Source organism: Symphalangus syndactylus, chromosome 9, assembly GCF_028878055.3.
Source record: "Symphalangus syndactylus isolate Jambi chromosome 9, NHGRI_mSymSyn1-v2.1_pri, whole genome shotgun sequence".
In the NCBI taxonomy this organism is placed as follows: Eukaryota; Metazoa; Chordata; class Mammalia; order Primates; family Hylobatidae; genus Symphalangus; species Symphalangus syndactylus.
Genome location: NC_072431.2, coordinates 110374084 through 110401077, shown reverse-complemented (window position 1 = coordinate 110401077; position 26994 = coordinate 110374084). Strand labels below are relative to the sequence as shown.

The following is a 26994-nucleotide window of genomic DNA, read 5'->3' as shown; positions in this document are numbered from 1 at the left end:
AACACGAAATAAAAATTAATTTTTATTCAGAACTTAAGTTGTTTCGAAGCAACAGGGCCCTTCAGAGTTTCTAGACCACCATACTGCCAAAAGCAGAAGCCTTTCCTTCATTCTTTTTTTTCTTTTTTCTTTTTTTTAAGAGACAGGGCCTTGCTCTGTCATCCAGGCTGGAGTAAAGTGGTGTGATCAAGGCTCACTGCAGCCTCAACCTCCTGTGCTCAAGTGATTCTATCTCAGCCTCCCGAGTAGCTGGGACTATGGGCACATGCCACTGCACCTGGCTAATCTTTGTATTTTTGGTAGAGACAGGATTTCACCATGATGCCCAGGCTGGTCTTGAACTCATAGGCTCAAGCAATCTTCCTGTCTGCCTCAACCTCCCAAAGTGCTTGGATTACAGGCGTGAGACACCATGCCTGGCTTTTCCTTCATTCTTAATACCACTGCTATCTGACTTTCGCTCCTCGCCATTCATTGAAGCTGTCTGGCTAAGTTACCAGGAGTTACTACATCCAAGAGATTTCTTTCTCTGTCACTAACACTTGACACTGATCTTTGTCTAATAACGCTGTGTTTATTGGTTTATCTTTGATTTTCCTCCTAGTTCTCTGGCAATAATTCTCTGTCTTCTTTTATGGCTTTCTTCCTTTACCTACCCTTAAATATTTATATTCTCCAAAGTTATGTCCTTGGCCATTTTCTCTCTCTTCTTTGGCAATTTCATCTCTTCCTATGACTTCACCCACCATTTATATGATGATGACTTCAAGATCTCTATCTATAATCCAGACCTCTTTCCTTTGCTTCAGATATGTATATCTAACTACTTGCCAAACATCTTTTCCTGGATATCCTCAAATATTTTTGTTCTAAAATGAACTCCAAATCTCTAATCTGCTATCCCAAACCTCAGTTGATAGCATTAGCATTCCTCCAGTTGCCACAGCCAAAAACTCAAGGGTCACCCTAATCTCTCCCCTTACCATCAAGATGGTGACCAAAATCCATTCATCTACTTTTTAAAATTCCCTTCTATTGAGTATGGAGTCAGGTACTCTCATATTTTACTTGTGGAAATGTAAATTATTACAACCCTTACCTATTATGGCAATTTGAGGTATATAGCAAAAGTTTTAAAAATGTGTAAATCCTTTCTCCCAATTTCATGTCTAGTAATTTATTCTAAGGGAATAATTGGAAATGTGTACAAAGATACATGTATAAGAATGATTATACTAGCAAAATTTTGTAAAGTACCTAAATTTTCAATAAGATTCCTTAAATAAACCATTTGTAATAAATTTTATTTATTTTTATAATAAACAATATTTGCTTCCTGAAAGGGCATACAATAATACATTAACAATGGTTATCATCTTAGGTAGTAGGATTTTAGACCTTTTTTCTTTGTGCTTCTCTGAGTTATCCGCATTTTCTACATTGAGCGTATATTTATTTTGTAGTTAGACAAAATAAATTATTTAAAAAATTCTCTCGTATTCAACAAATTCCTTTTTTCATTGTGACAATCTCCTTATCTCCCACCTACATCCTCCTTCCTCATCTTTCACCCCTCGCTGGCCTTCCTGCCCTCAACCCCAGCCCGTGCAGTTCCCTGACACTGTGGCCAGAGTGGCCTAACTCACAATTGAACCATGACTCTCCCTCCCAGGTTCAAAAACCTGGAGCCTTATGTCCACGCTCCACGACATAGCCAGAGAGCCCTTCTTGGTCTGCAGACTCCTCTCTCACCCGAGGACTAAACTCTCCTGCTCTAACAGTTTCAGTTTCTGGTAGGTCCCTGCCCACAGGCTGCCTTTTCTCATGACTCTCTTCTGCTGGAAGCCTCCTTCTCCAGGATCCCTCAGTAGATCTGCCCTTCAGGTTGGGCAGTGCTCTCCCCTTTCTGGCTCTCCACCTCTGCTGGTGCATGTTCCACATTGGCCAACCCTACTTTGTTCACTTGTTTGCTGTGAGCTCCTCAAAGGCAAGGTCTGGCCCTTCCCTTTTGTATCCTGGGTTGCCTACAGATGAAGATACTCAGCAAAGTTGGATGGTACACACAGATAAATTCTCTTAGGCAGAGTCACAGTTAGACTCACAGATTTCCTCCCACCTGGCCACCAATCTTCAAGCACAGACACAAGGAAACTGTGATACACATACATAAAGGCATGCATATAAGACAGTTTCCGGCATATTCCACAGGCAGCCTCAGGGCCTTTGCACTTTCTGATCAATCGTCTGGAACTTTCAGCTCTTCTATTCTTTCAGGTCTTCATGTGGCTAGTTCTATCTCATCTTTCCAGTCTCAGTTTATTGTCACCTTGAGAGAGGGTTTTCCATGACCTAAGTAGCCCTCCCTTTCCATTCCCACTTCCATTACTCTGCTTATTTCCTTTACAGTATTTTTGAAGAATTTATAAAACTCATGTTTATTTCTTGTTTATTATCTGCCTGTTCCGACTTTCTACCCTAATGTAATTCCATGAAGGCAGGATTTTGTGCTATTTTACATACCATTGTAAATTCTGTGCCTAGGTAAATGAATAAAGCACACACATACACAGAGCTACAAATAATTACAAACACACATTGCCAGGCATCCAGACTGGCCATACGCTCTGGCCTGCCCCTCCCCACCAATCTCCCACTTACCGGAGTCAGAAACTTGTTGGCTTCCCAGGCACACAGAGGTGGGTCCTTATAGACCTCCTTGATGGAGGTGGGAGCCCTGTAGGAGTCACTGTAGGTACTGATAGGGGTCTTGGTCTTATGGGAGAACAGGAACATGGTGTGGTCTTGGAGATGCCGTGGTGGGCTCTACCTGTCAAGGGCTCCTGCTGGACATCAGTGGCCACCCTTCCCCTAGACAGGCCACACCTCCAGCCTGGCAGGTGCCCCTAGCTGCTATAATCCCCTCCTGCAGAGGATCTCTCAGCTTCCTTCCCCAACAGCCTTCCTGCTCCCACCCCACAATGATGCCCCCTCCAGGATGGGCACTGCCCATTGTGATATCACCTGGCTCAGCCCCATCCCTGGGAAGGTGAGGAGGTCTAATTCCCTCCCTGCTCCTGACCCCCTCCTGCCTCAAGCCTATCAAAAGAGCCCAATTTCTAAGAGTTCAGAGGGCCTCTGGAGATCTTCTAGGTCAGGCTTCTCACTGTTGGAGAGAAACAGAGGTTCGGAGGGGTTGTGACTCACCCAGGGTCATGCAGCAGGTCAGTGGCATGTCTGGGAACCCACAGGTGGAGGTGGAGTAACATGTGTTCCCAGAGGACCGGTTCTCTCTGCTTCCCAGCCCATCTGCCCCTTGCCCACACCCCAGGGAGGGAGCTGAGGCTGGCTTGTTTGATGCTTTTAATATCATTATTTGTGTTACACGATACACAACCAAGGATGATGGTCAATACTGCAATGAAAATGTTAAAAAAAATATTATACACGGCTCATGTCTTCCACACACCTTCCTGGAAATAAATTAGTGAGCACGGAGAAACCTGGCTGGGTGGCAGCCACAGCTGAGAGAGGAGGGAGTGTTAAGGCAGTATCTACAAGGGGAAGGGTGGCAGGAGGGCAAGCTAAGGCCTAGATTCTTCCCTCCAACCTCCCAGACAGGGAAGGAGGGAGCCACACCCCTCCCTAGACACAGAAGCTGCCACTGCCAGCTTCCTGCCTCTCTCTGCCACACATACACTGCCTCAGTTGGAAGCCCTTGCCTGCCAGGGAACTAGTATGTCCTGTGGGGGGGGAGATTTTCCCTGGTGTCTCAGGGCCACAGGGATTGAACAATGGGCCCGAGTCACACAGTAAGTCAGCAGCAAAGGCAGCGGTCTAAATGAGCCCCCAAAAAGAGGAGGTACCCATGTTCTAGAAAGGTGAGCCAAGGAGCCCCGGGGTGGTGGTGGTGGTAGTGGGAGGCCTGGCTCTGGGGTCCAGATGATGGGGGCACAGGGGTTGGGAGGATGTTGATCTGGGTGGGAGAGGTGGGTTCAGATGGGGGCCAGTATGGGCCTTGTGGGTCCTGCAGGTACCTTCTCTGTCCTTGTCTCCCTTTGTTTGGCATTTTCTCATCATCTAACTTGGGTCCCTGCACTAGAGGAGGTAGGGATGGGTTGGAGGAGTGGGGGGTGGTGAGCTGCACCCCAATATTTTGGAGCTGGCAGTTCCTGGGTATGATGCAGGGAGAGGTGCCACCCTTCCTAAGCCAACAGCCTCACTCCCTCCTCTCATTGCTCCCCATTCCAGCTCCCACCTCCCAGGATTGGTGTCCAGAGAGTGGGCTGTGGATGAGTCTACTTACTGCATGCCTGCAGCATGTGAGTGGATCCATGGGAGTGGATCCACCAGCACATGTAGGGTGTTAGCATGAGATGATCCACCTGGGCCTGTTCTATAAGGTATGTGGGCACAGGCCTGTGCAGTCTTAGGCTATCTGTGCTTTCATTTAGGGGTGGGCCTTCCTTACCTCTTCCCTCTTGATTTTCAGCCTCAGCTTTCCAGTCCCCTCCCCTAAACCAGCAATAGCAGAAGCAGCTGTATACACATCTTGATTTACAGACACCCTATACAGCCACACACAATAGACACCCTTCCAACACACATACACATTTACAGACAAACACATAATCCCAAACAGAGCCACATGTGCTCAGACATACACAGTCCTGATAGGAACTGCCCCTTTGCCTTTCTACAGAGACACACAACTCCGCCCCACCCCAACCTCTAGGTGTACTGAGACACACAGAGATTGCCCCCTCCCCACCACAGAAATTTCTATGAAGAAACTCTTTCAGATATAAAAGGATCTTCAACATAATTTCAGCTGCTGTTCATTTTCTAGTTGAGGAAACTGAAGACGAGAGAAAGCAAGTGGCTTGTTGAAGATCACAGGGAGGGGCCAGAGCTACGACCAGAACCCAGCCTTCTGACTCCCGGTCCAAGGCTGTCAGCCCATTGCACTGCTGAGCCGCCTTCTGCACTGTAAACAGACCACACAGGCACTTCCCCACCAGGGACACCCACATCTATGACAGGAATAGACTGAGGAGAGACAGGTCCAACAGAGACACACACCCACCCACCCCCTGACAGCCTCAGAGATACACACACATTCTGCTAAGCACTCCCTACCACGTCCAAACAACCACATCCATATAGCCACTCAGCCCACTGGATTCACCAAAGCTTACTCCTGGATTCTTACTGGGAAGCAGCCTCCCAGGTCTTGGGCTGGGGTGAGGGGAATGGGCCACTGGAGTCCAGCCTTACTCCCTGCTTCCAGGCTGGGATTGAGACCAATGAGCAGAAGGGTGGGTGAGGGTGGGGGTGGGGTGGGTGGGCTGGTGGCAGACAGATAGATGCATTGGTGAGGGGCCAATTAGGACAGATCACACCACCCAAACCTCAGCCTGTCTCTAAGGCCCACCTTACCCTGCCCCACTCCCAGAGAGCAAGGAAGCGGGTGAATGGGGCAAGAGGAGGAAGAAGGCAGTGATCCGATGGGTGAGGGGCACTACCCGGTTGGGCAGCTTTGCCAGGCTTCCCATCTGAGGACGGGGAAATGCAAATAGAAACATGAGCCGGTAGGGGGCGTGTGAAGGGGGCTCCGAGGTCCTGGGACCCGTCCCCACTGCCCTGGGCCTTTCTCCCTCCGAGCCCCTTTCCTGGTTAGGCTGAGGCCGGGGCTTGGGAGTTCATGGCTTCGCTGGGGCGGGGGGGGGGCAAGCCCCTGGCTTTGTGATCCCCCCACTCGTTAATGTTGACCTCCCTGCCGTCCAGTCTTCTCTCTTGGCCAGCCCTGGGAAGCGGGGCAGGGTGCTGGGTGAGGTTCCCCCAGGTAACTGAACAAACGGCCCCCACCCCTCCTCAGCTCCCGGGTGGAGAGAGACCCGGTTTTGGTTTCTCCAGCTCCATGAACACACAGAGGTACACGTCCTACCATAGGAGGAAGCAATGACTGTTATACGAGGTTGGCGGCTGTAGGGGCGCGGGGCTGGGGGCAGGCAGACGAGCTGGGAAGGGGTCGGCCTCTGCCCGTCCTACCCGGCCCTTGGCGGCCCCGCCCAGGCGGCCGCAGAGGCCCCGCCCGCTACTGAATGTGGCAGGCGGTGGAGGACGTGGCCTGGCAGCACATGCAGGTGGGGTTCACGGACTTGGGGGGGATGAGGTCTAGGTCCTCGTCGTCGGGGATCTCATCTAACCGGTAGCCGTCCTTCAGCAGCTGGATGTTCAAATCTTGGTTGATCTGCTGTAGGCAAAGGGGAGGGAGGTCAGGCCCAAGCAGCAGGGAGGCACCACCCACGGCTCTGTGGCCACTCCAGGCCGTCTGCGCCCCAGTCCAGCCAGGGCCCTGGATATCAGCCCCACCCTGTCCCGGGTCTGTTCATACCCCCAGGCCCCGCTCCTGCCTAGGCACCCTCCTTCGCCTCTGGCCTCACTTTCTTTCTAGTCACCCCTCCCCATTCTATGGTCAACTTCACACCTCTGGTCCTGCTCCTATTTGGGTTTTGCCCCTATCTCAGGCCGGCTACTAGAGGATATCAGCTGTATTTTACACCCGTTCTATTTAAATGGCCTGCTGCAATCTAAAGCCCTGCTCCTAACCCTGGGCTCCCCGCACTTGAGGCCAGTAACCACTTCTTTTCCATCCTATCCCAGGCCCACCCTGTGCAGGGCACCACCCAGCCTTGCCCAGCCCTCTTTTTCCTTGTACTTGGGCGTTGGCCCCAGCCCTCCCCCTGGATGGTGGTGATCCTGCCGGGTGGTGTCTAGGGCGAGAAGGGGTAGGGGCTCACCTCAGCAGAGGAGTAGCCGGAGGAGGAGTATCTAGACATGTCAAAGTCATCATCGCTGGCCATGGAGGAAAGAGAGGGAAAGTGATACCAAGAAATTACACAGAAAACTCTCTGCAATCCCACCTCCCATTAGTCAGCATCCCATACCTCCCTCACAGTTCCAAATAGCAAAATCTCAATACAAACTGTGCTTGCTGTGCAAATGCAGGATTTTAAAGACAAGTTCCCTAGCTCCACCCTTAAAATCAATTGCTATCCTCAACCTCCTTCTAAATATTACTCCTTTCACCCCCTTCCTTCTCATGTTTTTTTTTTTTTTTTTTTTTTTTTTTGTAGACTCAAATCACCCTGACTTGTAGGATATTCCCAAAGTCCAAGTCTAGCCAGGTGTTTTCCAGGGAGGAGGGCTCCTCCCTGAGGGGATGGGGCATTAAGCATCATATTCTGCTGTCCAGAGACAACATCACAGGCCAATTAGGGACAACCATTGGATCAGTTGTCCCAGGATGACAGCAGACAGCGCAGGCCCCCCTTTCCTCTCTCTGCCATCTCTCTTCAACCCCCAGTCCCTGGTGTAAAAAAATTTCCATCCCTGGAGAATTCACCCTTGGAGAGATTCTGGCTGAAGAATACCCCAATTCTGACATTATAGCAGGTGTGGCCTATACAGCCCACTTGTGCTGCACAGGTTCCTTTGGGCTGCCCAGCTACCCCCAACCCCCCATACACACCTGTCCGTGTCAAGGGCTACCAGTGGCTTCTCATCAGGGCTCTGGTCAAGCGAGGAGTAGCCTTTATTGGGGACGACCAGCCTGGGTGAAGAATTTCGGGAGTTAGAGTGGCAAAGTGGAGCATAGAAACCTGGCAAGGGACTGGGTTGGGCCCCGTCCCACCACTTCCTTCCTTCCCTCCCTCCCCACCTTGGATCCTGTTAAGGCTGTCTCCTCTCAGAGAGGAGCTGGGCCTGAGGAGGGAGGAAAGAGGGGGAGGCTCAGGACCAGCAGAAATAGGTCCTGGCTGGCAGGGTCCAGGTGGGGTAGGGAGGGCCTCTACCTTGTTCGGGCCATGACATTGTTCTTCTTGGGTTGCTGGTTGACAGGGCTACCCATGCTGCCATTCTTCAGGGAGCCCTTCCGGGCCAGCTCCCGCTGCTTCTCTGCAGGAGAACATGGGAAGGAAGCTGTGTCCTGCCCCTGAGGCCACCCTGTCTTATACTCAGGGCAGCCTGGGCTGGGCCTCCACTGTGAAACCACTTGCTTCTAGAAGGACTGAGGCAGGGATCCCAACTCCAGGCCCCTGCTGCCTGGTGGAGATAGTACCTGGCCCTGCACAACCTGAGGCAGACAGTGGGGGGCAAAAAGAGGAGGCTGCCCCCTGTTTTCCAGGAACCACAACTCCCATGTTAGGGTAGTTAGTGTGTACTTGATGCCAGGGAAAGGCTGGAGGGGGAGAGACAATCACAGAAGGATGGCACAGTCAGAGAGGGCTTCCTTTAGGTGACACCATGACCTGGAGAGAGGTGGGCATTCTAGGAAGGAGGGATAGTGCGTGCAAAAATGCATTTAAAAGTGAGCATAAGTGTGGCTCTGGATAGAGGGGTGAAGAGAGAGGTCAGGTTAGAGAAGTAAAATTCATTTATTCAGTCACTTATTCAACAAATATCCATGTCACTAATTATATGTCAGGTCCTGTGCTAAGGGGCTGAAGACTCTCTCTGGTTACAAACTCAGAACATGAAGGACTTGAATGCCAGACAGACGAGTTTGGGATTAACGCAGAAGGAAGAAGAAGCCACTGAAGGTTATGGTGTGGGAGGGGCAGGATGGGGCTACAAGGTAAGGGGCAGGAGGCTGGGGGAGCCCATTTGGCTACGCTGCCTGAGTGGTGCTCCTGACTCCTTTGCCAAGGTCTGAGTTCTCCAAGGTTCCGAAGCCTACCAGGTTCATGGAGCTCACCATCAGGTGACCCAGCCCACTGCCTTGTATGTGACAACTGTTACCAGAAGTAGCTGCCTGGGTGTTGGAGGAGTCCCATCTACTCTTCCCTACTCATCTCAAGTAAAGCCCAGATCTAGGAAAAGGAACTGTTAGGTGGAGAGGGACACTAGGGAAAATGACTCATAAAACAGCCAAATGCTGCAGAGGATAAGGATGGGAAGGACCTTTACAGCTACTGTGACTCACTTTGAAATTTCCCCTGACCTCATGTCTCTGAATCTCTGTCTCCTACTCTTTGACCCTCTTTCTTTGCCACTGCTCAGCTGATTCCAGCTTTTTCCCAGCTTCTTTCCAGCAGGTGGCAGCTGCCATTACCACTCCAGGCCTCTAGGGGGTGCAATTTGCCTTAAAGTTCCTGGTGGTACTAGGTGCAACTGAGACAATGCCGTGAATTTTCATGAGGAGCTTTGATGGTAATGTAATGGGGAGAAAAAAAGATGTTATTTTAAAAGCATGCTGAAATTGTTTGAAACAGTGAGAAAAAAGCAAACAATAAACTGGCAAAACCAAACTACAGACTACTATACAACCATTTAAAAGAATGAAGCCACAATATGCTGACATTGGAAGGAGCTCCAAGATTTAGGTGGTGGGAGAGGGAAGGCCAAGTTTCAGAAAATGTGCACAATATGATACCACTTATGTTAAAATACAAAGTAAAACTACAAAAACTAAAAAGGCTTGGAATGGTTACCTCTTAGGAGTAGAATGTGATGGGGGAGAGTAAAGAAGTTATGCTTGTTAAAATACTTGTATTGTTACATTAAACAATAATAGGCTGGGTATGGTGGCTCATGCCTGTAATCCCAGCACTTTGGGAGGCCGAGGTGGGCAGATCACTTGAGACCAGGAATTCCAGACCAGCCTGGCCAACATGGCGAAAGCCTATCTTTACTAGAAATACAAAAATTAGCTGGGTGTGGTGGTGCGCGCCTATAATCCCAGCTACTTGCGAGGCTGAGGTAGGAGAACCGCTTGAACTGGGGAAGCGGAGGTTGCAGTGAGCCAAGATCACGCCACTGCACTCCAGCCTGGACAACAGAGAGAGACTCTGTCTCAAAAAAACAAAAAACAACAACAACAACAACCAACCCCCCCGATAAATAAAATTGGCTGCAGTTTTAATCTGATGTCCTAGGAATAGAAACAAATTCCAAGGAGAGAACTATTCTTGTTTAGAAAAACAGCTCGAGGGGCTCCCTAGATGTGGTCTGGAAGGAGAGAAGCAAGCAAGGTAAGAAAAAAAGATAGTAGTTGAATAATAAAAGTATAGGCCTCTGTGGAAAGGAAGGAGAAAGTTGTAGGCAAAAGGCCCTTAGGACTGAGGAGGCATCAGTAATTGTTGGGCAGCTGGAGCTTGAGGAGGAGGATGGACAGGAGGGTGGCCTTGATGGCAGAGGAACTTGGAAGGATAGTAATGACGTATATTTAATTGTAAACTCTTTCCTGTATGTCCTGTTTTATAATTTCTCTTCAAGAAACCAAAGTTTTCATAAAAGTGTGTTATATACAGCAGCCATGAGACAGTGAAACTTTGGTCCCTGAAGGGAGAGGGACAGCACATGGGGTGAAGGGAGGGCAATAGTGGCAGGAGCTGTGGACAGTGGCCAGAAGCGAGGGGACTTCACAGGATCAGGCTGCACAGTAAACTGACTTTGGAGTGGACATGAGACAAAGCCACGAGGGAAATGTGACCCAGAAAGGAAGGGAGATATTTGGGTTGTCTAAGAAACTAAGGGAAAACTCCCCCAAATAGGTGCCAACTGGGCCCAGAGATCTCTAGATGGGCTGAGATTGTAATCGGGAGAGGGGCTCGGCTTCTAGGGTTGGAACTCTCATTCTTTTCTATCCCTTAGACATAACAAGTAACACTCCACTTCTAAGGCAGCTTCCTCTCAGTCTGATCCAGTGTGTAATGGGACTTCCAAGTCCTCTCTCTGGGGTTCCATGCTTTTCCCCCTGCAGCTATCCCCCAGAATACCTGGAATGTTCTTGGCTTCAGAGATGCCTCTTAGAGTTTCAGGCTCCTGCAGAGAACTGTAACTGCCCTCTTTGCCTGCAGGAGACAAGGTGCCTGGCAGTGCCAATGACTTGAAGGCTTGAGTCTTGGAATCATCTAGGCTGAGCTGGTTTATTTGTGGCACCTCATTGTAGACCCAGCCCAGAGCATCTTGCCTATTCCCCACATCTCCCTCACCCCCCAGACACACTCACCCAGCTTCACTTGGAGCGGGGATGGTTTGTAATTCATGGCTACTGACTCACCCTCCCGGGCGTCACAGTCTCCGTCAGAGATGGAGGCGGCGGCTGGGTCCTGTGGGGAGAAAGCAGTAAGACAGAGAGTTGTTAGGGAGTGAAGACAGCGGCTGCTCTCAGTCCTGAAGCTAGCCTTCCCACCTGCCCTCTGGGCTTCTGTGAGCATTCACCCCTCACAGCAGGCAGGGCATTCAGGGAGAGAGGAGCAGACCCATCTACCGTGGGACAAAAACACTGGGCTAGGTAGAAGAACCAAGGATCTGGGTTCCATGTACACCCAACTTGGTGTCTGTCCTCAAAGTCCTGTGTGGTCCAGCCTCCTCCAGAAAGCCCATCATGATTTCTTTAAACTCACAGGACTTCCTTCTCCTAACTCCCATACTAGTAGCCCTTCCCCTCAGGCCCTTCCTGTGTACTTGCTTGGCAAGGTCTTCCTAGGTTCCTGTGAGTTTAAGTCTGGGTTAAGGGGAGAGCAGGTGCTGTCTGAGATGGGTCTTCTCCCTCTGTTTCCCTGTGCTGGACAGGTCCCTTCACAGGATCCAGAGAACTGACTGGTCAAGCCACACCAGCCTTCAAGGCTACAGCCACTGGACAAAAAATAGTTCTAATGAGGACTTCTCCAGTTCACAAATGATGCCTAAAGAGTGTCTCCTGGGAGAACCTGAAAAGTTGGCTAGGTACAGTAGGTGAGAAGACAAATAATGACAAACCAGCAGGTGACCAGTTAGTCTTTTGCTGCCCAGAGTGCAAAACACATTCTACAGATGGTCAGGAAGATAGGAAAGCACACATTCTGTGTATTGTCCTGAGTCTGGAACCTTTGACATCCTCCTCACTGCCCTCTTCACTTCACTAATCTCTAATTGGGCTGGGAACTGTGTGCTGTCCAGAGTCTTTTTTTTTTGAGACGGAGTCTTGTTCTGTCGCCCAGGCTGGAGTGCAGTGGTGCGATCTTGGCTTACTGCAACCTCTGCCTCCCGGTTTCAAGCAATTCTCCTGCCTCAGTCTCCTGAGCAGCTGGGACTACAGGTACACGCCACCATGCCCAGCTAATTTTTGTATTTTTAGTAGAGACGGGGTTTCACCATATTGGCCAGGCTGGTCTCGAACTCCTGACCTCATGATCCGCCTGCCTCAGCCTCCCAAAGTGCTAGGATTACAGGCATGAGCCACCATGCCTCGCTAAGGGTCCTTATCTAGCCTTGCCATCCCCTCCCAAACACCCTCTTCTGCTGCAAGATCCAGGGCCGTGGCCCAGCCTGCCTCAGTCAGTTGGAAGTGGCTGAAGTCATCCACATTCTCCCTGAGACTGTGAGGACCAAATATTGACAGGGGTGCTGCCATCCCAGTTGTCTTTGCATTTTAACCAGGGCCTATAGATTGCTAAGCCTAAGGTGTGAGGAGTGCAGAGGGGATCCAAGGCTGCTGCCTGTTCTGCCTCTGTGGATGCAGGGAGTAGACAGATGGGCATGTAGAATGCTGCCACAGTGTCAGGCCCAGGGATCTCAGTGGCTGCTGGTGACCCAGCAAGAGAAGGATATATAACCATTATGGTGGCTTCTGTTCTCTTTAAAATGAGGCAGTGGGCATGAAAACATGCTTGTCACTAACGGGAAAGGGAAAAGTCTAGCAGGTTTGAGAGGGAAATCCTGGCCTTGTCTGTGTTCCTTCAGGCCATCCAGAGCACAAGGCTCTGGGTGGGCTGTGTTGCCACAGTGGTTTGCAAGTTCCGGAGGGCAAAACCTGTGCCTCCCTCTCCTGCTTTGATCCCTAGCCCTTAGCCTTGACTTAGTAAAAGGGCAGGAGGCTTTGCTCAGAAAGGCTGGGTGCCGCAGTGCCTGCATCTTGGGCAACTTCCCATGCTGCAAGTTCTTCATCCTCCCTGGCTCAGCAACCTCCTTGAGAGACTAATAGACAGCACCTGTCCTGCACAGCCTTGGAGAAGCAAACCTCTAGTGGCCCTCACGTGCCTCTCTGCAGCCAAAACAGCCTCTCAGCTGCTACCTGCAAGGGAGGTGGAGATGGGACAGTTGGGCTCTGGATTTCCTGTGGGCCACAGAGACTGCTCACTGCAAAGCAGCCAGAGGGAGGGCTTTTTAAAGAGCAAATCCCATAAACATGCTGATAGGACCCTACCAGGGCAGCACTGGCACATTTCCAAGTCCCAAGTCACATTCCTTCACTTTTTTGGTAGCATTCGTCACATGTCACATATACCACATCCATTTGGAAAAGGCTTCCTCCCTTGGCTCATCTCTTGCCTCTTTGACTATCATTTCTCTGTCCTCCCACAACCCTTTGCCTCCTCTGTAGGGTCCTGCCCTTGGCCCTCCTCTCTCTCCTTGGGGAGCCCTGATGTCTCCTATAGTTCTGATTGGCATTTTTACACTGATGACTTCTAAATCTGTGGCGTTTCAATCCTGCTTCTCCTCCTTAACCTTCTAACCCATCTATCACATGAGAGTGTTAGGCCTCACCATCCTTTCCCTGGGGCTGATTTTTAAAAACACAAGCCCTTAGACATTTGGAGCTAATTTTTTACTCCTCAGTGCAAATGAGTTCATCAAAGTTTCTTCTCTCAGTCTGGAGGTACTGGGTGTAAATGGTAACACGGGAGGTAGATTTCACAGGAAGGACAGGGCTAGGAAGCTGCTGAGCAACTCTGGTCACAGGGACTCACATGTGGTCCTTGAGGCCTACTGGGCAGTTCCTGGTGGTATTTGATCCTGGGTGAAACTGCTAGCTCCTTTGGACCACAACTCAGGAGGGCCTGACCAGGAGGCAGAGCCCTAGGCTGAGAGGTCCCATGCAAAGCCCACCATTCAGCATCTCCTCCATCACTATCTATGACAGAAGGCCACCTTAGTGGCAAGCACAAAGATCTCTGGCACTGTGCCTACAAACATAAGCCTTTACTGTGAGCTTCCTCTATGTCTTCCCTTAGAAATGCAGCCAATGCACCACAACCATTGCATGGCAACGTAATCAGGGAGATTAAATGTAAAATATTCATGAATTTAAGTACCAGAAAAGACTCCAGGCAGAAGGAAGTGCCTGGCTCCAAGAAATCAGGGAGAATTTAAAGTGCCCCCCAAGGACATCTGAAGGCGTTAGCTAGATCTGGGAACTAGAGTGGGGATTAACAAGATTATTAATAAACATTCAGCAGAGACAGACATTGAAATGCATCTCTAACAGCAGCCCATGTTCTGCAACCCTTCATGTAAATTCTCCGAAGACTACAGAGATGATTAATAGCCCAGCCTCACTGTTTCTGGGACAGGATATACAGGCTAATGGCTAATGCAAAGCCAATATAGCTAGAGGAAGGCAAAAGCATCAGAAGAATCCTTAGAATTATAATAGTTTGGTCCACTGATTTTCATTAAACTGTATTCCCTGAGTGACTGTGAAGGGGAAGCTATAGGATGGTGGTCTGGCTTCCCTTTAATAAGAGTAGATTCACCTTTATTTCATTTATGTATCAGCCTGTTGCAACATTTTGGTTGGAGAAAAGGTTCTATTTTTTAAAAAAGGTTAAAATCTTTTGATTTTAAATGTTTAAAAATGTTTTATTATGGAAATTATAACAAGTAGAGAAAACAGTATAGTGAGATCATAGGTACCTATCAACAGCTTCAACAAGTATCAACTTATCACCCATTCTTTTTAAAAATGAGGAAACCTGGGCCGAGAGGGGAAGTGTCTTACCCAAGGTCAGTGATGGAGTCAATAACCTTTCAAAGCATGTAGGGAGGGACATAGGGAAGAGAACATGATTTGGGCTTGGAGCTAAAGACAGGCCCTCTGGGAGGCTGCTCCATTCCTGCAGGCCCAAGCATCAGTCTGCATATTAACCTCTTCCCCTGTCCCCCTGCCCCAGGGCTGTACCAACTCATGAACTGTCTTTAGCTGGCTGGCCTTACTTGTTGGAGCTGTGGGTAGTGCAGTCAATACAATGGTAGGCTGGGACCCAAGAGATCCCAAATAAGCAGGATAGAATTGGGTGGTAAAAAAGGGAAACAAAGGAAAAAAACCAAAGTGTGGAACCTTCAAGGCTCATGCCTGGAGTCTTAAGAAGGAGGATCTGGATAAGTAGATGGAAGAGTCTGCTCTCCTGAATGACCCGCAGACCTTTACGGGCTACTCTGGTAGGACTCTAGGTGGCAAAAAATAAAACTTGTAGAGGGTCTTGTAGTTCCTAATGTATGTCTTCAGATCCACGAGCTTATCTGATTCTCATAAGTACCCAGTAGACATGTGATTGCCTCCCCAACATTCAAATTATACTCCTCCTCCACTGGGCAACAGACATGGCTTGGATGAGCTGACCTCACTCTCAGTGCTAAAGGGATGCTCTGACTAAAGGAAGACAATCTACACAATCCCATCCTCCTTGCCACACAGACTGAAAGGAAGATTGTAATGGTTAAAAGCACAGACTCTGGAGCCAGAGTGCCGAGGTTCAAATTCCAGCTCCTCCAGTTAGTAACTGTACAATCTGGTTTTCAGCTTCCTCATCTGTAAACGGGACTAACACTAATACCTAGTTCAAGGGTTCTTGTGAGGATAAAAGGAGTTAATATGTATTAAAGCAGTTAGAATAGTCCTTAGCATAGTATACCCTTAGCACTATATCCATGTTAACTGTAAAGATATCATTAGTATAGGTTCAGTGAGACCTATACTATCATGGTCAGTGTGCCCTGGGAGTGGCTGGCCTGTAGCTGTAGCCCTGAAACCACACAGGTTGGAGCCTGGCTTATATATGGAAGTATCTGTAGAAAAGGTGTGCCCTCCTTAGGGTGATGAAAGGCCTGATCACAGGGCACCCTGTTTCCTCTCTTCCCTCACTCCAGCATGATACAATTCTTTCATTTATTTAATGATGATAGGGCTCACAAATACAAATAGAAAAGAGTCCCAGCTGGGCATGCTGGCATGCACCTGTAGTCCTAGCTACATGAGGCTGAGGCAGGAGCACTACTTAAACTCAGGAGTTCAAGTCCAGTCTGGGCAACATATTGACATATTGAGACCCTGTCTTTAAAAATAAAAAAAAAGGGCTGGGCATGGTGGCTCACGCCTGTAATCCTAGCACTTTGGGAGGCCAAGGTGGGCGGATCACGAGGTCAGGAGATCGAGACCACAGTGAAACCCCATCTCTACTAAAAATACAAAAACTTAGCCAGGCACGGTGGCGGGCGCCTGTAGTCCCAGCTACTCGGGAGGCTGAGGCAGGAGAATGGCTTGAACCCAGGAGGCGGAGCTTGCAGTGAGCCAAGATCGCGCCTCTGCACTCCAGCCTGGGCGACAGAGCGAGACACCATCTCAAAAAAAAAAAAAAAAAAAAAAGAAAAAGAGAACAGTCCCATCTTTAAGAAGCTCCCAATAATTATTAATAAAGGTAACCAAGAGCCATATAAAAGTAGAGGGAATGGGACAAAGGGAGGGTGGTCAAAGGAGACACTTGAAAAGATCTTAAAACATTAGGTCACCAGTTTAAGAGCGAGGAGTAAGGACATTCAGGGAACATGCGAAAAGTCTCAGAAGCATGAAACTAGCATAGTGCATTCAAGGAATAGTCGGCATTCTGCTATAGTTGAAGCTCAGAAGGTATGGTGAAAAGTTGCAGGAAATCAAGTTGATGGAGTCAGGAAGGGGGCTCAGATTATGGTGGAAGGTGGGCCTTGATTTTTTTCTTTACTCAGAAGATGATGGGGAGCCAATGAAGCCTTAAGCAGGGAGTAACATGGTCAGATTCGAGATGGAAAAGGACCCTCCGATAGCCATGTGCAAGACGGGTGGGAAGGGAGTGAGATTGGAGGTAAGGATAATTAGGAAACTACTGCAACAATGCCAGCAAGAGATAATAGGGGCCTGAACCAAGCAGCAGCAGAAGATAAAAGGACAGAAAGGAAGATGTCAAAAAAGAGTAGAATTGGCAGGCTTCTGATATAAAATGTAAAACAAAGGGTCTGGACATTCCTGGTTTTCTGTCTGGAGGTAATTGGGAAGAGTAATAATTATTAAGACATGTTATTAAATGCAGAAGAAGGCACAACTGCATTGCTAGGGAAAAATCAGATGAGTTCATTTGGGGACATGTTGAATTTTGAGGTGTCTTTTGGACACCCAGATGATACCACTAGTTGGTAGGATTTGAAGTGTGGGAGCTCAGAAAATGGGTGTGGGCTGGTGGTGATGTAAATCACAGTGAAGAATAAGGTCTCTCAGAATAAGCAGAGTGAAAAAAAAAAAAACCAAGGGTGAAGTTCTGGGAAATATCCAACCTTAGGTAATGAATGGAGGAAGGAGACTGGGTAGGAGCAGAGAGGAGTAAGAGTAGAACTAGGAACCATTCAAGTAGAGTTTCAAGGTGGAAGAAATCAACAGTGTCAAATAAGCAGATGGGTCTATAAGATAAAAACAAAATTTAGAAATAAGAAAGTCATAGGTAGTCTCAGTGAACACAATTTTAGCTGAAGAGTAGAAACAGAGCCCAGATGACAAGGGATTTAGGAGAGAATAGGAGATGAAGAAGCAGACAGAGTGACCACAGGCCGTTCTTTAAAGGAGCAAGACTGAGAAGGGAAGGAATGAGAAAGGGTGGCAGCCAGAGAGAGCTTTAGAGTTCTAGAATTTCTTTAGAGCTAGGGAATACCAGACCTGTCCTAGACTGAGGGGAAGGAAGCTGTGTAGAAAAGGAGATGTTTGAAGGGGCATGGTCTTTGATGAATCATGAGCAGATGGAGCCAGAACTTTGGACCATAGGAGGGAGTCTCCTTAACAAAACAGAAGGGAGGTAAGGAAGGCGAGGTGAGGAGGAGAGGAAAGGAGGAAGGGAGGTGGGGGGATTCAGATAACATGGAGGCAGAAAGGGGATGGAAAGTAAGGGGAGTGCCTTCCTAAAAAAAACTCATTAGTAAAAGGAAAAAGGTGAACACTAAGGGGTTGGGAAAAAGAGGAATATTTGGTGGTTGGCCAGAGTGGAAGGAGATCAGACTGGCTGGGCTCTCAGCTACAATCCTCATCTTTCACCCAGCCATGATCCAGTCCCGAGGATGGAAGGCGCTCTCCGTGGTGCTGAACAATCTTGCCATTGTCTTGTGGACCAAACACGATAATCCAGGGTAGAGACATGATTCAATATCAGCCTTCCCAAGAAGAGAAGGTAACCTCTGTTCTCACCTCCAAGTACTAATTCTTAGGAAGATGAAAATGGAAATGGATTATATGTATGAAGAAGCAAAGCGCTCATACCAATACTATCTAACCCTTCTTCACAGAACACAGAAGAATTTTCCTTTAGTTTTAAGGCTAATTAGGGGAGGCAGTTCTGAGTTGGAGAATGCTAGAAGGCTACTTCTGGAATAAAGGCTACTTCTGGAATAAAGGGAAGGATTATCACACTCGGGCTAGAGTTTGGGAGCTCCAACTGGTCTTGGGAGTAGCTGAGGATTTTCTGACTCCTTAAACAGCTGCTAGTATAGAATTCATTACTAAAAGTAAGCACCGCCAAGCCTTAGTATCTTTAATGGTATTTGTCACTGGGAAACCCAAATGGTGGAGGGTGCTACTGCCCCCAGGCCTAGTAACAACTGTAGCTATGAAAAGTTTTATAGATTTTTCTACTATAAAGTAATACATGCTAAAATTTTAACAAATCACCTTTAGTTTCACCACCTTGAGAAAAACATTTGATAATGTTCTACGGTATGTGAGTCTTTTGCGTATACTACAGCAGCAACACTCTGGGGCTTCCCTTCCTTCTTTGGGAGTTGGTGCTGTTCCCATCTTTATGGTCATAGGAGTGAGCCTCCAGGAACTATGCTGGTTCTATGTGATTCCACCCAATTGAATAAATGCCTGGATGAGGCAGAGCAAATTAGTCTCCCCCAGAATCGGGAAGTGGGACTTAAATGGAGATGTAAAGTTCAAGACTGTGGATTAGGTAACAGAGAGAGCCATTGGGGAGGGAAACAAGAATACAGCTGATGTTCAGAAAGAAGTGAACACAAGAGATGGTGAGAGTGCTCCCTAGGTTTCAGTCTCTGCTTCTAGAGCCTGCCTTACCCATCCAAAGCCTGACTTCATGCTGTGCTTAGGCATTATAAGAAACCCAGCCTAGGCAAGATAGCAAGAAGGTGACTCACCAAAAAGACAAAAAATTAGCCAGGTGTGGTGGCATGCACCTGTAGCCCCAGCTACTCAGAAGGCTGAGTGAGAGGATCGCCTGAGCCCAGGAGGTTGAGGCTGGAGTGAGCTATGATTGTGCCACTGCATTCTAGCGTGAGTGAGAGAGTGAGATCCTGAGAAGAAAAAGAAAGACAGAAAGAAAGGAAGGAAGGAAGGAAGGAAGGAAGGAAGGAAGGAAGGAAGGAAGGAGAAAAGAAGAGAAAGAAAAAGAAAGAAAGAAGAAAGAAAGAGAAGGGGGAGGGAGGGAAGGAGGGAAGGAAGGAGGGAAGGAAAGAAGGAAGGAAGGAAGGAAGGAAGCAGAGAGAAAAGAAACAAACCTAGTGTCTTCATAGTCTGTTCTCTTTCTTAGCTTCAGTTGGGTTTTTTATTTTGTTACTGTAATCAGAGAGTAGCAACTAATACACGTGCATAGAACAACGTTTAAAGAACATGGTATATTTTGTGGCCGGGCACTGTGGTTCACGCCTATAATCCCAGCACTTTGGGAGGCCGAGGCAGGAGGATCACTTGAGGCCAGGAGTTCAAGACCAGCCTGGCCGACATGGCAAAACCCTTTCTCTACTAAAAAATATAAAAATTAGCTGGGTGTGGTAGGGTGCTGAGGCACGAGAATTACTTGAACCCAGGTTGCAGTGAGCCAAGATCATGCCACTGAACTCCAGCCTGGGCAACAAAGTGAGACTCTGTCTCAAAAAAAAAAAAAAAAGTATATTTTGTATTTCTGTATTTTTAAAATTAGTATCAGAACATAATCAGCTCTCCATATTCTTTTTTTTTTTTTTTTTAATAGAGGCAGGGTCTTTCTTGTTGCTCAGGATGGAGTGCAGTGGCTATTCACAGGCACGATCATAGCTTACTACAGCCTTGAACTCCTGGACTCAAGTGATCCTACTACTTCAGCTTCCCAAGTATCTGGGATTACAGGTACATGTCACTGCACCTAGCTTTATCTTCTCCTTCTTCCTTCTTCCCTCTTCCCTCCTCCTTCTTTCCCTTCCCTTTCCCTTTCCCCTTCTCCTTCTTCTTCTTCTTTTTGGAGTCAAGAGTCTCGCTCTGTTGCCCAGGCTGGTTGCCCAGGCTGGAGTGCAGTGGCGTGATCTCGGCTCACTGCCTCAGCCTCCTGAGTACCTGGGATTACAGGCGTGCACCACCACATCTGGCTAATTTTTGTATTTTTAGTAGAGATAGGATTTTGCCATGTTGGCCAGGCTGGTCTCGAACTCCTGGCCTCAAGTGATCCTCCTGCCTTGGCCTCCCAAAGTGCTGGGATTACAGGTGTGAGCCACCATTCCCAGCCCCTAGCTTTATATTCTTACACAGTTTTTGTAACTATCAGTTTAATGGCTGCATAATATCCATAGAGAGGATGTAGAGTAACTTTGTAACCATTCATTTATTTTTGACATTCAAGTTGTTTGCAACTTTTCACTATTATAGATAATGCTACACTGAAATCCACATATATTTACATTTAAGATCATTTCCTAAATAAAGTAGATTACTCAGTAAAAAACATGAGTGCCTTTAAGTTTCTTGATGGATATTGCCAAAATGCTTTCCCAAAGGATTGTTCCAATTTACAATGCCTCCAGTCATGACTGAGAGTATAGCTGGTTTTTAATGCTTTATTTTTCACTGTGTGCCAGGGAATTTCAGGTCATCACATTTACCCATTATCTTCCATGAGAGCTCTCTTCCAGTCCTCATTTACCTGGTTCCCTCTAGGGAATCTTCTTTCATAGAACAGAATTTCCTCTGGGCATCACCTGCCAGACAAAATACTCCTGACTTGAGGCCACCAATTAAGAACAAAAGGAGGGAAGACTCTTACACTGAAGATTGGGAAGGGCTTTAAGTGGAGCACTGGCGCTGCCTGGCAACTGGACACTGTGCTTTAGCCAGTCCTCCCCTGTGCCAGCATGTCAGCTGTAGGAACCGTGATGGTAATTGCGGAGCCAGAAAGCAAATCTCACAGAATGTCTCCCTTGCTTTTAGATGTGGGGTGGAAGAATTAACCAAAATGGCTCTGGAGTTACCCCAGCTAGGGCAGCAGCTCCTATTACCCTACCTATTATTTAGTTTTCAGAAATAGCTACTCAGGAACAGGGAGAGAAAAGGATGGTGAAAGTATGAAGCTGGTAGTGAGATGGTAAAAAAAAAAAAAAAAAAAAAAAAAGATTTGTTTTTGAAATGAAGAGACGGGGCCAAAGAATGTTTTAAAAGATGATTTAGAATCCTGCTCTGCTTCTTCATGGTTAGGACAAGACTGATGTCTTAGATTGATGCTCTGCTATTCATTCCTATCACCATTCACCAGGAAACCCTGTCATCAGAAAGCCTTCATTTGGGAGATAGGATAAATACCTCAACTCAGGGATAATCACTGTAGCTATGGCTTGGGGGAAGCCTGTGCATAAGGGCCTAAGGGCCAAGCCTCATGACCCAGGAGGTAGACGCCAGAGTCATAAGTGGAGAAGGCTTACTTCCTTCTGGGAGGACTGGCTTGGCCTACTCCTGACCCTCATCCCCGGAGCCAGATGTTAAGGAGGCTCCTGCCTTACACTTGGACCAGTTTAAGACATTGGTCTTGGCCTATGTCAAGTCTTGTGACCTACAAGGTCTTTGAACCCCACATCACCCTCATCTCCCCCATTTCAATCTCTTTAGGGAAAGATCATCTAATTTAATGGAGAAAGGAGTTAAGGTACAAAGTTCTTTAAAAATAGATCTACAATGGTTAAAATTGCAGTGGCTCATGCCTGTAATCCCAGCACTTTGGGAGGCCGAGGTGGGTGGATCACTTGAGGTCAGGTGTTTGAGACCAGCCTGGCCAACACGGCGAAACCCTGTCTCTACTGAAAACACACACAAAAAATTAGGCAGGTGTGGTGTTGCACACCTGTTACCCCAACTACTCAGGAGGCTGAGGTAGGAGAATCTATTGAACCTGGGAGGCAGAGGTTGCAGTGGGCCAAGATTGCACCACTGCACTCCAGCTTGGGTGATAGAGCAAGACTCTGTCACAAACAAACAAACAAACAAACAAAGCCCCACGATGGTTAAAATGGTAACTTTTATGTTATGCATACTCTAATACAATTTTTTTAAAAAAGACTGAGAAGCAGGACCTAGGCAGAAAAATAAGAAGGTGTGTGGTGGGCAGTGGGGAGGAGGCAGTCCCTTCTCTTTTCATATTCAGATTCAGACAACACAGACTTTTGGGGATGAGGCCTTTCATAGGAGAGGGAAAATTATTCTCAGAACAGGGGAGTTGGACGGGGCTGGGGATTTGGGGTTGGGTTTCTGGGGGCTTTCTACTTGAGGTGCTCCTTAGGCAGGGCCCAGAGGACAGGAAGATGGCAAGGTTGTTCAAGGTTAACAGCGCTTTAGGGAGCACAGTCCAGAGGATCTTTCAGTTTCCTTCTAGAATGTGGGTTCCAGTTCTTCAAGGTAAGGGAGGAGGCATAGACACTGAGGAGAATACTGCCCAGGAATCAGTACAGGACATGTGGTTGGAGACTCCTTGAGAGCCCCACACCTGGTAGGAAGTGGAAGCAGGAGAAATGCCAGCAGACACTGACATTTGTCTGGGCCAGATTGACTTGTGGATCCTTGTCTGAATCTTGGCCCCAAGTCTCACTTAAGGCTTTTCAAGAAGCTTCAATTACTCAAGGAACTGAGCCTGGCCTGCACTGGTTCATAAATCTTTGGGGCTCCTTAATTTCCCAGGAAAGCAAAGTAATTGGCAGAGTCTATGGGATTTCTTCCCTCTGGCCTTGGAAGAATAAGGACCAACTTGTCTGCAATGGACAATGGACTTGGAGGGCTGGTATCAAATAGCTTTTCCCCTCTGTGGCATTTCCTGTCACTGCCCTTCCTCTCCTTTTTTAGCTTGTTCTAAGTCTCTAACCCCCATTATGCCTGGCAGGCACTACTCTTTGCCCACAAAGATAATTTGCAGCTCTAAAGCTCAGCTCTCTAGCCAGAGCAGTCTCCTAGTCTTTCCTTTTTGTCATCCCAATAATTAAACATTGGTGAACTTGCCACTTGTTTAGAACTTTGATAATCACTGAACACCAACAAGGGGGAAGGCACAATGTACACTGGGGAGGGAAAAACACCAAGCCCTAGTTCTTGCCAAGAAGAATTTAAAAGTGCAGAGATGACAGGCACACAGATCAGCCTATTTAAGGAAGAGAGAGGAACAGCAGAGGCAGGAATGCATGGAGGGTGGTAGGAGCACAGAGGAGAGTGATAATGGTAGTGATATTATCTTCTCTGACATACAAGATTGGGCCTGGGCAGGAGCCGGGTTAAAGCGGAGACCTGGCTATTGGTCACTGGGTACTTTGGCAGAGGGTTTAAAGCAACTACTGGTGAAGCTCCGCCCTGGGGGCTAGGACTCTACCCTTACGACTTTTCGACTTTTCATTGCTGCTGATGTAGTTCCTACCCTGCCACAGGGCACTCACTTACCCCCCACCTCATTTTGGGGGGGTCAGTTGTAGCAGGGCCTTTTCCTTTACCATTGAGATAAACTGATAACCCAAGGGAAGGGTCAAGAGGCTCTAGGTGGGTGGCTGGAAAGGGTTTTTATTAAGAAGGCAATCAGGGACTGAGAGTCCTGTCCTAAGAGTGCCTAAGAAAGAGAAAGGCCAGGCGTGGTGGCTCATGAGGCTGTAATCTTAGCACTTCAGGAGGCTGAGGTGGGAGGATTGCTTGAGCCAGGAGTTCAAGACGAGCCTGGGCAACAAAGTGAGACCCCATCTCTACAAAAAAGAAAAAAAATCTTAGCCAGGTGTGGTAGCATGTGCTTGTGGTCCCAGCTACTTGGGAACCTGAGGCAGGAGGATCACTTGAGCCTGAGAAGTTGAGGCTGCAGTGAGCTGTGATCACACCACTGCACTCCAGCCTGGGTGACAGAGTGAAACTCGTGTGTGTGTGTGTGTGTGTGTGTGTGAGAGAGAGAGAGAGAGAGAGAGAGAATGGCTCTGCTGAAACAAACTTTTGCTGCATCCAGCCAAGCCTAGGGCCTGCAGTCACTCTCACAAGGCCTGCTCCGTGAAGCAGGGAGGTCAGGGCTGAGGGGCCCATAGAGGCTTGGGGGCCAGCCTGGGGTCAAGCAGGTCAGAGAGGGGAAGGGGAGGGTTAACCCTCCTTATGAATTCCCATCTGAGTCTCCCAAGAGAAGAAAATTCATGTGTGTGTGTTATAGGGGTGTGCATGTGCCAGCTGGGGGGACAGAGGTAAGGAGGGGAGATTGTAGAGTAACACCAGCTCGGGGTATGTTTTCACAAGTGAGGCTAGCCAGTTGCTAGTTATGCATCTCCATGGAAAACAATACTCAACTGCTAAGCTAGATGGTCCTAGGGTCCTTGCAGGAGTGTCTCTGCAGGCTCAGGGCAGTAGAGAGCCTTTCCCTGCCCACCTGTCACTCCCTGGTTGGTGCAGTGACACTCACCGGCTAACTCATACTCAAGGCATCAATAGGAAGGAGTACCACCTTGTACTCAAGGCATCAATAGGAAGGGGCCCTGAAACAGCAAATGACCAATACTTCCCAAAGAGCCCCCTACAGCTCTACAGCCCACATCTCTGAGGACACTTCCTCTTCTCTGAGTACATCCCCCTGCCACAGCCTCCCCCGCCCCCATACAACCTCTACCTCTTCTAGACAGCTGACACACCTGCACTGCCTCAACCCTCCACTCCTGCTGAACCCATCTGTGCCCCTAGGACAGTGTTTCTTAATATATTAATGTGCATAGAAATCATCTGGGCATATTATTTAAATGCAGATTCTGATTCAGTAGGTCTGGAACCTGAATTGTCAGCATTTCATATTAGCTCCCAGGTGGTACCAATGCTGTTAATATAGGGGCCACACTTGGAATAGTGTGGCTCTAGGCCAGCCTCTCTACGCCCACACCGTCCCCAGACAGCCTCTCAAAAAGCCCTCCACCCTGACCTTAACCTGGTTACATTCCCAGTGGCAAGAGGGAACAATAGTCTGGGAAGAGAAGAGAGAAGAGGAGGGACTTCTCAAAGCTCACGTTGGGGTGGCAGCTCTACTAAGAACTCTGGCTGGATCCAGGCAGGGAGTTGTTCGGAACAATTTAGCCCAGGTGTAGTTCTTCCAAAACTCATCCAGTCACTTAGTTAATGTTGCATAAATACCTGCCAGAGGTACGGCCATGGTGCTAAGTGCTTTATCTATATTATTTCATTGAATCCTCCCCAAAACCAAGTAAGGCAAATATCATTTTCATTTTAAAATTGAAGAACTAGGTTGCATAAAGTAATATGTTCAAAGTCACACCTGGTAGGCAATTTGAATCTAATTTCCTCATCTGTCTTACCCCAGCCCCTTCTCAGAGACTTAGATAAAGTCATGAGATTAACAACGCACCAGAACTTACACCTCTGTGGGACTGTTGTCTTGCAAAGCAGTCACTTGGAAGGCTGGTACCTAGTCCAATCATGTCTCTAGAGCTCAACACACACTTGTAGCCCCTCTTTAGAAAATAGCATGGATGCTTTCTGATCACAAGCCTCCTGCTCAATGAGTTCTCCACAGGAAGGAAATATTGGAGCCACGGAAGCAGTCGATAGCTCAAGATGGAGAGAGAGACTGGCAGGAAGCAACAAGAAAGAAAATGCGTTGGAAACTGAGAATGGTGAGCCCAGGAGACAAAAGAGGGCAGTGCAAGAAAAGGAGATGAAAGGGGCCTTAGCCACCAAATTCAGTTCTGGTCCTACATTTTAAGGGCATCTATATTCTAGGCACTGTGCTGGGTTCTGGACATATAAAAATAATATGGGCTGGGCGCAGTGGCTCATACCTGTAATCCCAGCACTTTGGAAGGCTGAAGTGGAAGGATTGCTTGAGCCCAGGAGTTTGAGACCAGCCTGGGCAACATAGTAGGACTCCATTTCTACAGAAAAATTAAAGAAAATTAGCCAGGCATGGTGGCAGGTGTCTGTAGTCCTAGCTACTCAGAAGGCTGAGGTGGGAGGATCACTTGAGCCTGGGAGGTTGAGGCTGTAGTGAGCCATGATTGCACAGAGCGACAGAGTGAGACCCCTTCTTCTAAATCATAATAACAATAATAAGGCCTGTGCCCATGAAGAGCTCATAAGCCAGTGAGTGAGGCAAGTGAATAAGCAGATAATTTTAATCATATGCTGAGTGCTATGACAGAGGTTTGTATGTGTACAGGACAGAGGCAACTATCCCACTCTGGGGAATTAGGGAGGACTTCTCCAAAGAAAACTGACGGAAGAAGCAAGAATAGGAAGTATTAGTGAACCAGATGAGGAAAGGAGTGGCAAACAAAAAGAACAAAGAAGAGAAAGGACTGGTGGGAAAGATGCATGTGACTATAGAGCAGGCAAAAAGAACAGGTCAATTTTGCTAGAATGTTAATGTTAGGGGACGAAGTGGCAGGTGATGAGTCTAGAATGACAGGAAGACTTAAAATCATGAAGGGCTTTGTAAGATATGTTCAGGGTTTTGGACTTTACCTGGAAATAATGGGGAGCCACTGAAGGATTTTCAGCCCATTGTCAGATTTAGATAGACTGACTGCTCTGGGAGCAGGTCTAAGGAATGGGCAGGAGTGATTAAACTGGAGGCAGGGAGACCAGATAAAGGTCATTACAGTAGGTGACAAAGCTTGAAAAAGTCAGTGTCAATGGAGTTGGAAAAAAGGAGGTGGAGAAGAAAAACATGTTGAGGTCAA

General features: G+C 47.9%; 2 protein-coding genes across 25 annotated transcripts in view; both read right to left on the bottom strand.

Annotated features, from left to right (window-relative positions):
* The window catches only part of SPMIP6 (sperm microtubule inner protein 6), a 31830-nt gene extending 28594 nt beyond the window's left edge, over nucleotides 1–3236 (bottom strand). For all 4 annotated transcript variants that reach the window (XM_063609059.1, XM_055293921.2, XM_055293923.2 and 1 more), the window contains exon 1: nucleotides 2659–3236. In XM_063609059.1, the coding sequence (XP_063465129.1) occupies nucleotides 2659–2793 (135 nt within the window). In that variant the 5' untranslated portion in view covers nucleotides 2794–3236. The remainder of the gene's footprint in view (nucleotides 1–2658) is intronic.
* Nucleotides 3237–3347: 111 nt separating this feature from the next.
* The window catches only part of FAM219A (family with sequence similarity 219 member A), a 58647-nt gene continuing 35000 nt past the window's right edge, over nucleotides 3348–26994 (bottom strand). For 3 of the 21 annotated variants that reach the window (XM_063609062.1, XM_063609067.1, XM_063609064.1), the window contains 6 exons: nucleotides 11012–11111; nucleotides 10779–10853; nucleotides 7854–7956; nucleotides 7532–7612; nucleotides 6801–6855; nucleotides 3348–6253 (listed from right to left, as the gene is read on the bottom strand). In XM_063609062.1, the coding sequence (XP_063465132.1) occupies nucleotides 6095–6253; nucleotides 6801–6855; nucleotides 7532–7612; nucleotides 7854–7956; nucleotides 10779–10853; nucleotides 11012–11111 (573 nt within the window). In that variant the 3' untranslated portion in view covers nucleotides 3348–6094. The remainder of the gene's footprint in view (nucleotides 6254–6800; nucleotides 6856–7531; nucleotides 7613–7853; nucleotides 7957–10778; nucleotides 10854–11011; nucleotides 11112–26994) is intronic. The other 18 variants (XM_063609066.1, XM_055293940.2, XM_055293936.2 and 15 more) reach the window with 7 other exon arrangements.